Here is a 15,331-nt window from a genome sequence, read left to right as displayed (position 1 = left end):
GAATGTAACATGGTATAATTACTTTGGAAAACAGTTTGGCACTTTCTTAAAAAGTTAAACATAAACTTACAATATGATCCAGGAATATCTAGGTATCTACCCAAGAGAAATGAAAACATAAGTCTGCACTAAAATTTGTATGTAAAAATTCATAGAAGAGTATTCATAATCACCAAATAGTGGCAACAACCTAAGTGTCCATCAACTGGTGAATAAAGAGTGATATATTCATACAACAAACTACTACTCAACAATGAAAAGAAACAAAGTATGGACACAAGTTACAACATAGAGGAAACTCAAAAACATCATGCTTGGTAAAAGAAGCCAGATACAAAAGACCATATATTGTATGGTTCTATTTAATAGGAAATTTCCAAGAAAGGCAAATCTTTAGATAATAAGTAGATTAGTGGTTGCTTGGGAATAGAAGTAGCAAAGAAATTGACTACAACCAGGCAGAAGGATGTTTTTCTGGTGATGAAATGTTCTAAATTTGGATTATGGGGATGGTTGCACAACTGCAAATTTTATTAAAAATCATTGAAATTGTACACTTAGAATGGGCAAATTTCATGATATGTAGATTATGCCTCAATAGTGCTCTTTAAAAAATAAATAAAGGCTCCAGAAGCCAACTTGAAGAGGACCTCATAGGCCAAAGCTTGGAAATGAGCATCAGAGAATTGTAAACAATGTAAACACATCAAATACCTTTAAATCCATAAATTAATGATACCAAAAAACAAAATTAATTGGTCATTATTAAAGAATGCTAGTGAACCAACTCATTATTTTGAAAACTGGTAAATATATTAAAACTGATCATAAAGTAATGGTTACATTATTATGGCTATATTACCACTCATTCACATCTGAGGTATATAAATTACTGGGATTATTGTTATTTCTTCACTTTTTTCTCTAGATTTAAAAATTGTTTTGCTTTTTGTTTCTTAGTTTTTTATGTATCTATCATCAATTCACCTCTAAACTCTGCAAATAAGTTTTCTCTTAATACAATTTAAAAAATAAACCAATCAGGTATTCTATTCAGTTCAGCTTCACGGACACAGATCTCGCAAAGCCCTTGGTCCCCTTCCTCCAGTCTGAACTCCAAGCTTCGCTTTCCTCAAATGTCTAGTGATTTTGGCTACTAGTTCTTAAAAGAGTATTTTGCATGCTTATTTTGAAAATAACCTCAAAAAGCTAAAAAGTGTCATCTCCTCCCACACCTTTACTGATCACTGATCTTCCTAGAATTCCCTCTATCATAGCATTTTTTACATTAGATTGGAATTACATATTGTGTCTGACTCACTATTAAAAGTATAAAACTCCTCTGGGACAGAGAATGTGCTGTATTAACAACTTCTAGTACACTGCCTGGCGTATAGAATTCAATAACTGTTAGATGACTTGAATTACTAAGGACTAGATTTACTCATTTTCGCTCATGTAGAATCATAACAGACTCTTCAACAGTTAAATATAACCACCATTTCAAAGCCATATAGAAATTATCTTGACAATATGGGGGAGATGGGGATATCAGTCATAAAATTTAGACAGTATTTTATAGTTTATAAAGGTGCTGTCTAACATCTCATTTAATATGTCTAATATCTCGTTTTAAAAAAACAGATTCAAAAGTTATTGTATTCAAAACAGTTGACCACATACCTGAAAACTAACCATATCCCAAAATCCATCCAGATCTGTACAGGTAGTCTCCTTTTTACCTCGTTTATATTCACAATCATCCACTAGTCCTTCAAACTGTTTGAACCTCTCTTTTATGAGGAGTCTTGTTTGACCAACTGCTGTGCGAATAAGATCTTTAGCTAAATGAAATAAGAGGTTTTTAAGAGTTAAAGGACAAAACAAGACCTTTATTGCAAGCCAACCAGCTGATGAGAACATCTTACCCCAAATATCCCAGGGCTTACAGAATCAAATTCTTACCTTTAAACAAAACAAAAAGTATCTACTACAAAATGTTGTCATACAAATACTGAGCATAAACTATCTGCTTTAATTATTGATAAAAATTAGCAATATTCATTCTCATTATATTTAATGATGTGGATTGGTGTATGTCTACTTAAACAGCAAATAACATACTACCTCTCCTTGTATTTTATAAGAATTTAACCTCAAAAAACTCATTGCACATCAGTATTTAAGAAGGGGTTCACACTGACAGCACACAAATGATTTTTTCTAAACAGCTCCCCCAAATAAGATTAAGGAACTTTTCAGGAAATCTGTTCCATTTGATTTAGGTAATTTTAATTTTGCATAATTAAGCAATACCAGATATGGATGTCACTCATAAAGTCATATCAAGAAAATCTAATACTAAAATAGACAAATGTCTAACTCCCAGGATTGATAGTCAATATTCTAACTATTTACATATTTTAGGTCATACATCATTTTAGCACAGAGACATTAGTAAACATGTAGAGATACGAAAAATTCTTGCTATTTTGAATAACAATGTAAGTATAAAGTTGGAAAACACTAGATTTTGATGTTTCAAAAAAATGTAGCCATATTAAAATAAATATAAGATATAAAAAAAATAAATGTTCCCTCACCATCATCTGGAATGTCCAGTTCAAGCTTCCTGTCCCACTCAAGGCAGTGTGAAGTTAATTTCTCAGTTTCTGACTGGAGAATATTTCTAAAATTATGACATACATTCCAGTTTTACAAATGTTTCTCACACTAATATCTAAGTATTAATATGACATTTGTACAATATTAATTTCCTAGAGTTGATACTTATTTTATGAATTGTAATATATTAAAACACATAAATATAAGTTAATACCCTATATATGTCTATCCTTCTACACCTGAAACTTATATGGATGGTTAATGCCAAGAGCCCACTTTTCAAGCTAATATGTCTAGTTGCTTCTAGTGTTATTTTTCAGAGGTTGAACAGAAAGCATCATTCTTTAGTTCTGTTATTAGTTCTCCATTATTGTCCATGGAACCAAGACCAATCCAACTGCTGAGAGTAAATTGAAGGTAAAAACTATTGAGTCTGGAATTATAGTGATAGGGCCTTACAGATTCTAATTATTAGGTTTTACTTGTCCAAAGACAGTGGTTCTCAGGTGGAGTCAATTTTTCCCCCAGGGAGCCATTTAGCAATGTCTGCAGGCATTTTTAATTGTCACAAACTAGAAGTGTGCTACTGGCCAGGGATGCTACAAAACATCTTATAATGCAGAGGGCAGTCCCCACAAGAATTATCCAATCTAAAATGTCAATAGTGCCAAGGTTGAGAAACCCTGGCCCAAAGTAAATTAAATCTGTTTCTTTATATAAAGCATCCTAGCAGGAAAAACTGAGACTAGTTATTGTTTCTTAGAAGAAAAATTCAGTTGTTTACATCTAGTGGCATAACAGAGAACAACTTAATGAGAAAGGAGACCTGGCTTGGATTTGACATTATTTAGTTGGGTAAATTGCTTACTATCTCAATGTCTCAGTTGAACAATACAACGGACTAGCTAATCTCTAAAATTCCTTAGAATTCTAAAACCTCATTTTCTAAAAACAACAGAAATGGCTTTCAAACATATTAAAGATATTCCGAATAGAGCAAATGAATATTAAAGCTATATGTTAATATTTCTCCTCTATTTGATTGATAAAGCTCAAAAAATTGTTAATATTGCATTGGAAAAGTATGAGTTTTCCTGCTACATTCACTCAGGGATAATGGTATGTAACCATTTCCTGTGTGATGCGGAGTGCTGGGGCCTTTCTCCAATTGCAGCCATCTGAGTCACTTCCAAGATATTTAGGTGACATGGTTGAGGTTCCCCAATGTTCTTCACAGTTGGGAGAAACATAATCCTATCTCATGATTTAGTGAACCAAAGAGCCTCCTACCATCTCCCAACATACTTCTTTAGTAAAACAAATATTAACTTGGTTTATTTGTGGGGGAAAAAAGGGTTTGAGAAAATAGAAACTCCCATACCTCGTGGGAGGAGGGATGTAAATTTAGGTCTTTATAGATTTTTCACAGGAGAGAACACAAAAGCATACAAGGTTTTCTTTCAAGCCTTAATTTTAATATAATAGAATGAACCCAATGTAAATAAACCAGCAACAGAGACCTATCACGTTAACTTAGGCACATCCATATAACTGGATACTACGTGGCCATTAAAAACACACACACAAAACAACATGAGAAAGCTCTTCAAGGACTAAAATGGGATGTCTCCTACATTAGAAATGAAAACAGGATAGTATGTTATTATTTACATAAAAAAAGAAAAATATGTATGCTTATGTTTGTCTACATATAAATTATGTATCTGGAAGTATTCAGAAGAAATGAATAACACTTGCTGCCATGGAAGCTTTGAACCATGGGGTTCGAAGAGTTGGGAGACAGAGTTGGGAAAAAGACTTTTCACTTGTACCTTTTCCTACCTTTGAATTAGGAACCACATGAATGTACTAGCCATTGAAAATAATTAAAATTAAAAAAAAATAAATAAAAATCACCCAAAGTCAGTTCCCCTCAAATTCATCTATTATATTAAGGTTAAAATAGTTTAATTTTGGTTTTAAATGTGTAGACATTAAAATAAAATTCTTACACTAGGGACAAATTCACAAACCTGAAAAATGGCACATCATGCTGTGGCTGAGATATTTGATCTTCATTTATTTCAAGTGATGGGACTTCTTTTACTGGAATGTCATTTGAATTTTTAGTAGTAGTTTGATCTTTACTTAAGACATTTTCTATAGATTAAAGAAAATGTTACATATAAATTTCAAAGCAACAACTCCTAAAATGACATCCTCTTCATTAAAACAAATTGTTTTAAATTATTCAATGTTTTCAATGTTGAATTTAAAAATTTTATTTCTTCCTCAATTTCACTCAACACACTTCTTCTAAAGTGTCTCTCAATATTTTCATCTCTTCAAATTTACATTTATCAGTCTGTATTCCTCATTCCGACTCATTCTCTCGATCTTTCTCCATGCTTTTCCATCTCTTCTGACCCTGAGGATCACATACCTGAACTATATGGAGGAGGGGGCTCTAAAACTAAATCTCTTAACAAATTATAATCCAGAAAAGCAAGTAAAAAATTTAATTGCAATACCATACCTTTATTCCAAACTGATACAGAATCCAAAGGATGTCGTAATTTATTTGAATCTTGATGCACTGTCTTGGCAGAGTAAGTTTTACATTTTTGTGCCAAAATTTCTTTTCTTGCTTCTTGAGTCTTATCACTAAAAACAACAGCAAAAATATATATACCTCATGAAACATGAACCCCAAATAACTAAAAGATTTCAAAATTATGTTGCTTTTTAAAAACCTGGGATAGGGCAAGCTAAGTGGCTCAGTTGGTTAAGAGTTGGCTTAAGAATGCGAGCTCTGAGCAACAGGGCCACCGGTTTGATTCCCACATGGGCCAGTGACGCTGCGCCCGAGCTGAGCTGTCGCTGAGCTGCCAACAGGTGGCAGGATGGCTCAGCTGGTGTAACAACAAGATTGCCTGTTCAACGGTGGGCTACGTCCACCTGCAACTAAGACTGAACTCGCCACCTTGAGCTTAGAGGCCACAAGCTGCCGACGGGAAGCCAGATGGTGACTGGCGCCCTCCACAACGAAGACTGAAGAACAACAACTTGGCTGGTCCCCTTCCCCAATTCCCCAACACTGTTCCCCTCCCCGAATTCCCCAATAAAAAATCTAAAATAAATAAATAATAATAAAAACTTGGGATAAGATGGAAATGTTTCTTTTTTTTTTTAATGTGTCTATTCTACAGGGGAAGAGTTTTAAATACTTATAGTGGGAATGTTCATCTTTACTAACTGTAATGAGATTCAAAGGTTCTGAAGCTCTCTTAATAGAACATAAGCACTTAGTAGACTTGGATGCTGCTGAGCAGTTTTTAGTAAATCTGCTACCATCTCTTTGCAAAACAACCTTGTCCTTTTCTTTTATAAGATTCCAACTGATCCCCTCCCTCGCCCCCCCCCAACTCTGCAAGTTAATCATTTGTTTTTAGAGGTAGTTTTTCTAAAGTAATACTCAGCAAAAAAAACAAACAAAAACCCAAATCATATCTGAACTATATTACAGCAATTTCTTCTTTCTAAAAATTTACTTCTAAGTATTAAAGTCACTTATTAAAAGAAAAAAACCCCAAATTGTACCATGAAAATAACAGTAACAATGCATAGAAAATATCAAAATTGTCAAATACATTATTGCAGCCTTCTGAAGAATTTTTTTACAAGACCAAATTTTCATGATTTATAATTGACATCATTTACTAACTAAATAACTTTTTAAAAGCACAGGCCAAATCTAAGAAAGGCATTTGTTATCTATCTTAGCAAAAAATTCATTAATATTACTTTCTTACATTTCTTCTTTTAAAGGGGTCCAGGTATAACTGGGTGTCAAGAAAGCATTGGCACTTCCGGGAGTCATAGGTGTAACTTGATAGGTCTTCAGACCATCTAATGGCTGAAACATAAAATCTTTAGGTGCAAAGGAATTCTTTCCTTTCAGTTTTGCAGTTTTTGTCTCAGACAAGTTTTCCATTTTTGATAAGACTCCTTCTGGATCCACTCCATTTGTTGCACTGGTTTGTGAATGCAAATTATTTTCTTCACTATCAACTTGAAAAGAAATGACCTAGATGTGAGTAAAAACAAAACAGAGTGAGAATTTCTCTCCTGGGGATATATTTGACCAATTTTTACAAGGCTGAAAATGCAAAAGTTGAGATATATGTTCCATGTACATAATTTAAGAGACAAAAAAACCCCAACAATTCAATGTATATATAGAATCAGAAGACCAGCAACACTAAACCAGTGCTATAATCTAGAAAGAAAGTGAATCAGTCCTTATTAAAAGAAATAAATAGGTTTCAGGTATTAACAACAAATCAAAATATATGAAAATTAAGGTGGAAAAATTTACTCACCTAACAAACATATATCTTTTTACTTAAATTATGTTGATAGTTACAATCATTTGAGAGTCAGGAATCCAGTGTTTATTGGATGACTACTATTGTCAAGGACCAAATCCCTTATCATATGAGCAAAAATATTTTTCAGTATGACACAGTAAGATTAACCACAAAAAACATGAAGCATATTTTCGTTTTCAAGTCAATTTAATTGTTAATTTGGTTTTTTTCCACTGAGATATAATTGACATATAACATTATATTAGTTTCAGGTATACAACATGATTCAGTATTTGTGTATATTGCAAAATAATCACCACAAGAAGTCTACTTAACATTCATCACCACACAGTTACAAATTTTTTTTTCTTGTAATGAGAACTTGTAAGATCTACTCTCTTAGCAACTTTCACATATGCAATGCAGTATAATTAACTATAGTCACCATACTATATGCTATATCTCCAGGACTTACTTATTTTATAACTAGAAGTTTGTACCTTTGACCACTTTCACCCATCCCACTCACTCATTTTAACATAAATTTTAGAGGTTTCTGTTTCTGATTTTTAACAAGATACACGCTGAAACCAGAGTATTTCAACCTGGACAAGAGTTTAAGAGTAACATCGTCCCTGAGGCCAGCGTGGGAGTGAACGTAAAAACTAGTGATAATCAACATCATAATAAAAAAATCTGCTTTTTAAAAAAAACACACCAAAACAACTGAGCAACAGCGGTTCAATTCCTGGCCCGAGCTGAGCTGCCGCTGAGCTGCCAACAGGTGGCAGGGTGGCTCAGCTAAAAAAAAACCAAATGAAACAACAACAACAAAAAAAACTAGTGATAATCATTAAGAAGAAAATCAATCTCAAGCGAGGAGCTACAAGGTGCAGCTGCTTGTCTGTGAAGATTCACCCTATATTGCCTCTCTGGAGGGTCTATGTTTGATTTTTGGTAAGGATCTAGTCAGGTTTCTTACACATCGGCATAACTTTTTTTTATTTTATTTAAGAATATGGAAATGTAGTATGAATTATGAACCAAGGGACTGGGTCTTCAAAATGGTGACTCTTTTTTGAAGACTACTATAGGCGCTATGCTAGATGATATCAGAAATGTTAGGTTATTTAATTCTTAATACTAGTCTATGTAGGTATTACATGTTAGATATGGGGAAACAAACTCATAACTTGCCCAGGGTTACATCGCTAATTGGAAACAGAGACAACATTCAATTTCGGGCATAATTATATCCAAAGTCAATGCATTTCACCCTACCCCATTAAAGCTAATTTTTTTTCACATGAAGGTTTCTGTCAGCTGTGTTTTTATTATATTCTTCTATCTCTTGTTAACTGAATTATGTTTTCTCTACCTATAAAGCTCTGAGGATAAAATACCTGAAGAACAACAGTAAATCCTCTTATGCTTCTTTATGGTTCAAGAAGTGTTTTTAACACACATGCAGGTTAACATCTTAAAGCAGTTCTCTATGCTTAATATCAACTTTATGGAAGTAGCAATGAGATTTTTAAAGTAGCTAGAAATCAACAGATGTTTATACTCTACCTTGTCAAGTTTAGTTTCTATCTTTTTGGCAGGTCTCCCTTGATTTGTTGCCTTTCTTTCTGCTTCATTATCTAAAATAAAAATAAGTCATCCATTTTGACTAGACAGAAAATGCTGCATTAAAAGTACTAGGCAATTTGGGAAAGGAAAAAAGGGCAACAATATGAATGTATGTCTTAAAGAATTTTATAATTAAAAGTCATATTATAAAATAGGATAAAAACAGATGAAATTTCCTGCCAAGCATAGGCTATCTGTTTTCAAAGCAAAACAAAGGTGTTAATGCTAACCTTTTGCCTCTGAACATCGAATACATGTTTACTATAGAAAATTAGGAAAATAAACAAAAGCATAAAAACAACAACAATCAAAAAAGAAAAAAGAAATCACTCAAGATTACATTACTCAGTAATAATCACCATTGACCCTTCAGGGTATATTTTTTCAGTTTTTTCCTATGTTCACATATTCACATACATATTTTAGAACTGTGATCATACTGTTCAGGCTTTGACCAGTTTTTCTTTCCCCACTTAACATATCATGAACAATGTCATTAAATGTTCTTTCATAACATTCTTAAATGGTTATACTATGTAGTCCACCAAACGGATGGACTGTAATTTATTGGAGCTATTAATTTTTCACTTTGAAGCATGGCTTACACCAATTCAGGTACTTCAACATTTGAGCACACACTGTATGCTACCTGGATGTTGGGGCACAGAACCTACCTTTAGAACTGGAATCTCCCATTTTCTCCTCTCCTACTCAAAGAAGGACATGATGATTTAAAAAATTGAACACAAAAAAACCTCAAAGACTGAAGCATTCTAGTTCAGTCATTGCTCAAGAAACAGTTCTTACCATCAGTAGCTCTTGTCATTGGCTTTCTTGTAGATGAGGCTGTTCTGGCAATCTGCTTTGCTGTTTGAGTAGCTGATCGAGTCATTCTCACTGATGTGGGTATTTCAGGGTGCACAGCTGTGGAAAAAAAGCAATCAAATCAAATGCTTTTTGTAATTGTTAAATTATTATGGCAACATCAGAGCTTATAATTGTTAATATTCCTACCTTTATTCTCTTTGTCCAACACTTTCTTTTCAGAAGTTTGTCTTTGACCAGGTCGAGCTGCTCCAACTTCATTCCTATTATTAATCTATTTAAAAGATTAGGTGCTGTGTGTTTAATAGTATAATGAATCAAACCGCCACATTTTTAATCTGTAAATTGACCCGTCATCTGAAATATGACTATTATAAATGACCCAGCAAAAAATCCACTACCCCAAATAAAATGGGATAAAGAAAAAAGTTTTCCATTATATAAGTTTTCTTACAAGCTTTTTCTAGAATCCTAGAATTTAGAAAATGCTAATAACCTAAGCTATTAAAAAGAGCTGGCTAGGGCCGGCCGAGTGGCGCATTGGTTAAGAGCTGGCTTGGGACGCCAGAGGGCCCCGGTTTGGATCCCACATATAAAGGCTATTGACACTGCCCTCCACAGCTAAGATGCTGAACAACAGTTCAACCTGGAGCTGGGCTGCCATGTATAACCAGCAGCCAGAGTGAGCAGCCAGCAGCTGCTGTGAGCGGCTGTCCAGAAGCCGGTGACTGATCTGCCTCGCCCGGGAAGAGCGCAATGATAATAACAACATGGGCCAGTGAAGTAATGTCCTCCACAACTAGACTGAAGAACGAAAGGACAGCAACTTGTCTGTACCCCTTCCCCCAATTCTCCAGCGCTGTTCCCATCCCCCAATTCCCCAATTAAAAAAAAAAAAAAAGAGCTGACTATAATCATCTGAGAGTCCTTAAACATACCAGGCATGTTTTCACTTCAAGACCTTTGAATTTTACCTAGAAAATTCTTCTCCTGGATAGAAAGTTCTTTGCCATAGTTCACGCTTCCATTTCCTTAAAGACTTCATTCAAACGGCACCATCTCAGTGAGGCCCAGTCAAAATTACACCCTACACCTACTTGAGTACTCTCTATCTCCCTTCTCTCTCTTTTTTTATCTCTTCCGTAATACTTATGACCACCAGACATACTATATACATATTTTGTTGCCTATCTCACATGAAAAAAGGGAATTTTGGTTTTGTTCACTACTATATCCTAGAGCCTAGAGTATGGTAGTGACTAAAACTTTATTGAATACATGAAACTTAGCTACCTCACCTGAAAAAAAGGCATCCTACTTCCCCCTTGCTCACTTCATCTTATTTTAGTAATCCTAATAATTTTATCTATAATGGTGTTTCGAAGACTCATAAGTTTATAACATCCACTTTATGTGCTTTACAGTCCTATCTGTATTTTATGGTGACATGAAATGCATAATAGAAACCCAATAAACAAACAAACAAAAAGAGTATGACACAAAGACAAAGCTTGGTATTGATGTCATAGGGATGCCTGGGCAAAGACTATTTTAAGTGAATAGTTCCTTAGCATTTAGCCAAAACTGCTCTGCCACCATACCAATAGCAGTGATTTGGGTACTATTAACTCTAGCAAAATAATCACTGTACTTGAAGCTGATATTAGATTAAAAATGAATTTATTTACTCTGAGAAACGAAAGGAAATTTGTCATTTTAGCAACAATTATCTACTATCAACTATACCTTAGTTAGCTCCATTTGCTCTTTGGCCTTTGATCTTGTCATCCGTACAAAAGATGGAACAGCCTTAAAACAGTCAAAAGAAGATAAAATATTTTTTTTTAAATGAACTCAAAAAACAACACACAAAAAAAAGAAAAAAAAAGAACTCAAAATTACTTCCATGTGTCATTACGAAATAAAATTCTCATTTTAAAGTTAAACTTTATCTGTAATCATTTATGGCAAAAATACTTGTTAAATTACTATTTTTTCTGGTTCTGGTTTGATTTAAATTATGTTTAATAGCTTAAAAACTTTTTCATATTTCTCAGTGAGGAGAAAGAAAAAATTTCAAATCATGTTTCCAAGTATTAGGAATCCTCATTAATATGATTAGCTGGATGTATTTGGAAGTGGATACATGAACAGACTAGAGTATTAGGATGTTTTGGTGTTTATGAAAAGATACTATACAGCTTACTTTCCTAGCGTTGACAATTCGCCTTCAAATCTCATGATTATGCTCTTGTCAATTGTCAATAAGAAAATGGAAGTTTGATTGCAAAATGTGGAAAAAATTTCACAAGGGAAGGGCTGATCAAAAGTGGTAAGGCATTTACCAACTCTGTAAAATTCCTTAAGAAGCATAATCAGACTTCTCGTCAAATGAGAAGCCCTTTTCTTCACCAAATCTCAGTGAAAACCTATGTTCAAGAAACTTGGATTTTTGCACAAAGGGAGCAAAATTCATCAATGGCTATTGTCTAAGTAGAATAAAAAGTAATTACTGGTGAATCTTATTATGTAACATAATGTGTCTCTTTCTCCCCCTACATGTAACACTTTGTAAATAGTTGTTTACAATTTAGACCAATGATTGGTATCCTACATACTCTTGAAAAGCCAGGTTAACTCTAACCTCTTGGAAGAGGTCTTCTTTGATGTTCCTCCAGACAAACATCTCTCTCTCCTCTAACATACTTGTATATAGAATATACTTACCTATCTATATCTTTCCACCTTAAGCTATATTCTATTAATCTGGTCTCTTCTATATTATCCTAAGATCATACACAGAGTAAATAAAGACCTGTCAAATGAATCAATGAGATTCATGAAGCAAAGAAAACTAGGCAACACCTAGTCTTTTATGTTATTTAATTCTTACTTAAATCAGGAATGAGTATACAGTCAACAAGAGCTTTTAAACTTATTATTTAAAATGAGATCTTTTATACATATCTTTAAAATAGCAAATCACCAGTGACTACCTAATTTACAAAACCACGTCCTCTGTTCACACTTTATCCTTGACTCACTAATCATTCTCTTCCTCTAGATCACCCCTCCCTTAGCTTCTATACTTCATTTTAGCTCTCTTGCCACTCTCACCAGTTCTCAGCCTATCACTGGTCCCTCATTTCTGCCCACCTGAATGTGCTCTCTAGACTTTCCTCTCTCATAATTTTGTATGTCCTTTTGGAATGGTCTCATTTAGTCCTACAGCTTGAACACCCATCCATACTCCCAATATATCCTAAAACCACATTTTAGCATGGATCTCCATCCTGATTTCCAAATTTTATTCCACTGTCTATTATCTAGGTGGTCTAAACAGGTTTTAAAAAGGGGAAGGGATTAAAATGTGCCTACTTAAGCATGTTTCCTGGTCTTGCCTTCTTCATCTCTTTTAACCGCAGCATAATTTATATAGTTGTTCAAACTAATATCATCAGAATCATCTTCTCTCTCTTAAATTTCCTTTACCCCTCACTGTCTACTTGGTCTCCTATCAAATTTATCTCTAAATGTGTCTTATACCTATTTTATTCCTTTTAAACACGCTGCCCAGTCCACTTATCCTGTCTCACCCATGATAGTCTTCCTATCCTTTAATGCTTCCAGACTCTAATCTTCAAGGCCAGGGAATCTTCCTGCATGATTAATTTGATAATGGTACATCCTTATTTAAAAGGCTTCGTCGACTATCTCTATCCCACAGGACACATGTCAGATCCTTTGGCATAGCATTCATTGTTCAGCCTGGCTCTACTCACTTTCCTAGTTTTATCCTGTCTCAGCCTACCTGTAGCTACACTGAGAGACCCAATTTTCATCTTCTGAGCTACTATTATATCATCCCCACCTCCCAACAATTAGTTAAGTGAATAAAGGGAACTGAGGGGAACGGGTTATTTTAGTCATGTAATCTTTTAAGGAATTGCTTCTTGGCCTTTTGGCTAAAATCAAGTGTAATCTCTTGAAGAAAATTCCTGTTAACGAGAACTATTTCTCTATATCAAATTAGGATACTAAGTTTACCTGTTTTGGCTCAGCTTTTGTAGTATTCTGGTTTGAAAAAAGAAAAGAAGGCATATCAGGTCTATAAAGACCCACTTTAAATACTCCTCGTTTAGCTTTCTCTCTTTGCTCTTTCAACCTTTGAAGTTGCTTTTCTTCTTTGTATTTCTGGAGCATTTGTTTCCGTTGATCACCTAGCAGAGTTTTCACTGATCCTAAGCAGAAAAAATACACACACACACAGTATATAAAACATTTCAGATAAAAAGCTATGAAAATGCCTAAAAAATCATTTTGTCTAACTTAAACTGCTACTAAGAAATGCTTTTAGAAACTTCTTGTTAATTCCTTAATACTCTAACCACAAGTTATTTCAACTCCTTTTCTTTTAAAATTTTATTCCTTTTGCATTCATTTGTTCAAATATTTATTAACTGCATGCTACATATTATTATACTTTTAAATAATTAAATTCTATGATAGTCAGCTTCTAAGCTGACTTCCAGTGATTCTCACCTTTTGGTAGTCATGCTTGTGTTGTTGCCTCCCTCACTGAATAGAGCTGACCTGTGTAACCAAGAAAGTACTGTGGAAACGATGGAGTGTGACTTCCAAAACTAGGACATTAAAGACATTCCAGCTTTTGCCTTACTTTCCCTTGGATCACTTGCTCTGGGGGAAGCCAGTGGTCACGTGGAGCCTTAAGAAGACACAGGAGCCTTAAGAAGACACAGGCAGCCCGTGGAGATATCCACATGACAAAGAACTAAGGCCTCCTGCCAAAAGCCAGCATCAACTTGCCAGTCATGTGACTGAGTTATCGTAGAAGCAGATGCTCCAGTTTCACTCAAGCCCTCAGATGCGTTCCTGGCTGACATCTGGACTGCAACCTCCAGAACTGCCCGGCTGAGCCACACCTAGATTCCTGACCCACAAAAATTGTGTGAAATAATAAATGTTTTCTGTTGTTTTAGGCCACTAAGTTTTGGGGTAACTAATACCGTGTTTCCCCCAAAATAAGACTGGGTCTTATATTAATTTTTGCTCCAACAATCTACATTTATTCATTTGAATCTACATTTGTTCAAACAGTCATGTCTGGCTGATGATCTTAACTGGGGCTTATGTTTGACGTAGGGCTTATATTACAAGCATCCTGGAAAATCATGGTAGGGCTTATTTTCTGGTTAGGTCTTATTTTTGGGAAAACACGGTATAATTATTTCCTTGAATATTGAAGTTACTTGTCAGTTTCTCTAGCGCCCACCTATGACTCTCAACGTTGGTTTCTACCTACATATTCTCATGTTTATTTAAACTGGTTTGAAAAATATGAATGGCTACTATGTGTCAGACGTTCTTAAGCAGTAAGATTAAGTAAGAGAATTTCTGATCTTGAAGGGATCACAGTATCATGGGGAGATGAACACAGTTTCAATTTGGTTTAGCAGGGAATATATAGTAGAATGCATACAATAGAGAATCAATACAAACCTATCTGGGGAGACCAGAAAAAGTTTTTCAGAAGACAGAATACCTGAGAAGGGTTCTGAAGAATGAGTATATGCTTGCCCACAGGACGAGGGTTAAAAATAATCCAGGGAGATAAATAGCTACATAAGTCAATAAATTTACTTAAAAAAAAAAAAGCATCTATTTAAAATGGCTGAATTTTATGGTATGTGAATTATACCTCAATAAAGTTGTTTTAAAAAGATAATCCAAGCAAAGAATAGAATGTGTAAAAACTCAAATGATGAAGTGGTCAATTATCAATAAAACTCCTATGTCCCCAACTGCTCTGACTGCTCCCTTGATCTTTTGATCTAACTGAAACCTGGCTCTCCCCTGAA

General features: G+C 34.4%; 1 protein-coding gene across 4 annotated transcripts in view; it reads right to left on the bottom strand.

Annotated features, from left to right (window-relative positions):
• Positions 1-15,331, bottom strand: part of DLGAP5 (DLG associated protein 5) — a 36,512-nt gene that overhangs the window by 16,006 nt on the left and 5,175 nt on the right. For all 4 annotated transcript variants that reach the window (XM_019645858.1, XM_019645876.1, XM_019645867.1 and 1 more), the window contains exons 3-12: positions 13,500-13,693; positions 11,199-11,261; positions 9,642-9,726; positions 9,435-9,551; positions 8,568-8,638; positions 6,438-6,712; positions 5,162-5,289; positions 4,659-4,785; positions 2,604-2,689; positions 1,684-1,844 (exon numbers count right to left, since the gene is read on the bottom strand). In XM_019645858.1, coding sequence (XP_019501403.1) covers positions 1,684-1,844; positions 2,604-2,689; positions 4,659-4,785; positions 5,162-5,289; positions 6,438-6,712; positions 8,568-8,638; positions 9,435-9,551; positions 9,642-9,726; positions 11,199-11,261; positions 13,500-13,693 — 1,307 coding nt within the window. The remainder of the gene's footprint in view (positions 1-1,683; positions 1,845-2,603; positions 2,690-4,658; positions 4,786-5,161; positions 5,290-6,437; positions 6,713-8,567; positions 8,639-9,434; positions 9,552-9,641; positions 9,727-11,198; positions 11,262-13,499; positions 13,694-15,331) is intronic.

The sequence above is a fragment of the Hipposideros armiger genome, unplaced genomic scaffold, assembly GCF_001890085.2.
Source record: "Hipposideros armiger isolate ML-2016 unplaced genomic scaffold, ASM189008v1 scaffold_5, whole genome shotgun sequence".
Taxonomy (NCBI): Eukaryota; Metazoa; Chordata; class Mammalia; order Chiroptera; family Hipposideridae; genus Hipposideros; species Hipposideros armiger.
This window is presented reverse-complemented; position numbering and strand designations above follow the sequence as displayed.